The 2,979-nt window shown below is 44.7% G+C and overlaps 1 protein-coding gene across 1 annotated transcript; it reads left to right on the plus strand.

Moving 5' to 3' along the window:
• The first annotated feature begins 1,420 nt into the window (after window positions 1-1,420).
• LOC140913777 (olfactory receptor 5AR1-like) lies at window positions 1,421-2,359 on the plus strand. Its single transcript, XM_073350574.1, has one exon. It carries the CDS (start codon window positions 1,421-1,423, stop codon window positions 2,357-2,359), a length of 939 nt encoding a protein of 312 aa, XP_073206675.1.
• The last annotated feature ends 620 nt before the right edge of the window (window positions 2,360-2,979 follow it).

Genomic DNA, 2,979 nt, shown 5'->3' on the forward strand with positions numbered 1-2,979 from the left:
TTCTGTTCCTTTGTTTCCAAATTTGTTGCTAAGGCTGGTTGAATATTTTTCTTGAGAAGTGTTTTTGATGGGAAATTGGATTTTCCTTTCAACTCTTTTTTCCATGAAATTATCTTTTCCCTGGAAATTATAAGATTTCTATCAAAATACCAAACTCCCCTCCTCCCTAACCATGGCTGTGGGACTCTGGTGATGTTCCAGGGCAGTTCAGCAAGATGAGAAACCATCATGCATCATGTGGGATGTAGTCCAATCTGGGAGCCTGGCCCATGGAAGAGATTGCTGGTGTGTGGTATCTGAGACACCCCGTGACATTTCTGTTCTGAAATGTTTTTTAGCAAAAAGATTTTTGTCTCCACAAAAAAACAAAACAAAACAAAACAAAAAACTCTGTGTGGATCAGCTGTATGCAGTAACCAGCTTGCACTGAAAACAGCAGGATGAAATATACACCAAACCTCATATTCTGTAACTCTGGTAGAAATTGCATCATTTAATAACACAGTAGAAAAGAATGGGACAAATTAATCCCCAGGGCACCAATTACACAGAGGGTGGCTTTGGTTCACTGAATGCATGAATTAGGTTTTATGGGTATCTGAACTCAGTTATTCCCAGTTGCTTCAGGAATTATGTCCCACAGATAACAAATCTCAGTATAAACCTTCCTTAGTGCACTAAATGTGAAGTTTCTGTCGATGGGGTAACACCACCTCATCTCTCTCTCTTCTCAGCAGGTAAGTGCTACTTTCCTGAATTACAGGCACACACGCACACACCGTGGTGATCAGCAGTTATTAAATTCCAGACCTCCAGCACTAAACGCCTTAGTCCCAACTCAGACTCCTTCAGCTAAAGAATCAACCTCTTTGGTTGGAAAAAATAAACAATTACATAGTCACCGAAGCCAGGGCTTTGCATTATGTCTCTGGGTTTTCATACAGGCTAAAGTAAATGCCAAAAAAAATTTTAATTAGCACAGTAAGCAACTTTACCCCAAACCAACATGCGAAGCCCCAGAGCTCCCCTTTCCAAAAGAAGGTGGAAAGTTTGACACTCCTTTACTCTCACCCCTTGTTTAGCAAAGGAATAATCCGTTCCGACTGATTCTCTCCCTGCAGAGTCACAAGTCACTCACTGATTTCTGATCAGAGTAGTGAACAGTAGTGTTTGTGTGGGGGGCATGATTAACCTGCGTGTCATTGTGTTTGCACAGAGTGTGCATTTTATCAAACACCTCGAATGACCAGCTGTGAACACCTGGCTCTGTGGACTAAGCCCTTCCCTGAGTGGGTACTGATGTCTATTGAGAAACTGATCTCCATTTATCTTCACTTACTTCATTAAAGAGAAGGGACAGGTTTTTCTCACCATCCACCTGTCCACATCTCTGTAGCTGCCTGATCTCTGTTCAGAGGAGATGGAAAAGGGAAATCACTCGGAGGTGACTGAGTTCATTCTCTCAGGAATGACAGATCGTCCGGAGCTACAGGTCCCCCTGTTTGGGGTGTTCCTACTGATTTATGGTATCACCCTGGTGGGGAATGGGGGGATGATCTTGTTAATCACAATTGATCCCCGACTCCACACCCCCATGTATTTTTTCCTCAAAAATTTGTCTTTCTGTGACCTCTTTGTTTCCTTCATAATTTCCCCTAAGATGCTGCTGAATTTCTTAGCCGAGAGGAAAAGCATTTCTTACATGGCCTGTGCTGTGCAAATGTATCTCTCTATCCTTTTTGCAGATGTTGAGTGCCTCTTGTTGGCTGTGATGGCATATGATCGTTATGTGGCCATCTGTAACCCGCTGCTCTATACGGTCACCATGTCCAGGCAACTTTGTAAACAGCTGGTGGCTGGGGCGTACGCTGTGGGGGTGGTGGATTCAATGATACACACGTGTTGTACATTTCGGCTGTCATTCTGCAGCTCCAACATCATCAATCATTTCTTCTGTGATATCCTCCCACTGTTGGCGCTCTCCTGCTCTGACACCCGCATCAATGAGATTGTGATGTTTGCTTTGACAAGCTGCATTACAGGGAGCAGCTGTATGACTGTCCTCCTCTCCTATGTCTATATCACCTCCACCATCCTGCATATCCGCTCTGCTGAGGGCCGGCGCAAAGCCTTCTCCACCTGCAGTTTCCACTTGACCGCTGTGGTTTTGTTTTTTGGCACCCTCCTCTTCATGTATTTGCGTCCCACCTCCAGCTATTCCATGGACATAGACAAAGTGGCCTCAGTGTTTTACACGCTGGTGATCCCCATGTTGAACCCCCTCATCTACAGCCTGAGGAACAAGGAGGTGAAGGACGCCCTGAGGAAAGCAATGAATAAACTGCTAACCAATTTTTGAATCTGTTTAACTGTGTACTGGTTTAGTGATGGGGAGTGGAAACAGGTGAATTCAATTCCCATTTCATTACAAAGTAATTTCACAGAGCCCATGGGAGTATTGTTCTTTATTATATTGTTATTATAATCATTTTTTTTATTCGAACAATGTCTCCTGGCCCCAACAGAGATCAGTGGACAAAACATGGGAAGCATCACAGGGCCAGAGAGAGAGAATGATTTTATAACCTGGTGGCTAAGGGGACCCACCGAGAGGGTGAGATGCTCAACTTCACGTCTCTGTTCCAATTGTTTTTCAGTTAGTTATCCACAGTAGAACAACTTTGAAAGGAGAGGTTGAGAGCAACTGAGACTGGAACAGCTCATTGCTGACGGGCTGGGATTTTTTTTTGGAAATGCAGGAATCCCAAGTGCATAGTGTGCTCGGTTTGGTCACAGAGACCCTCACTGGGACTGTCACCCGATGTGCTGAAATTTCCTCTGAGCCCACTTTCCTTGCCAGCCTGGGCCTCCAGAACCCTGTCTTGTTGAGCCAGACATACTAGCCTGGGGCAACATAGACCCAGGGTCTGGGTCACACCCTGAAAACTTCAGATCTAGACTGAAACCAGCTCCCAATGG

The sequence above is a fragment of the Lepidochelys kempii genome, chromosome 6, assembly GCF_965140265.1.
Source record: "Lepidochelys kempii isolate rLepKem1 chromosome 6, rLepKem1.hap2, whole genome shotgun sequence".
Lineage (NCBI taxonomy): Eukaryota > Metazoa > Chordata > Testudines > Cheloniidae > Lepidochelys > Lepidochelys kempii.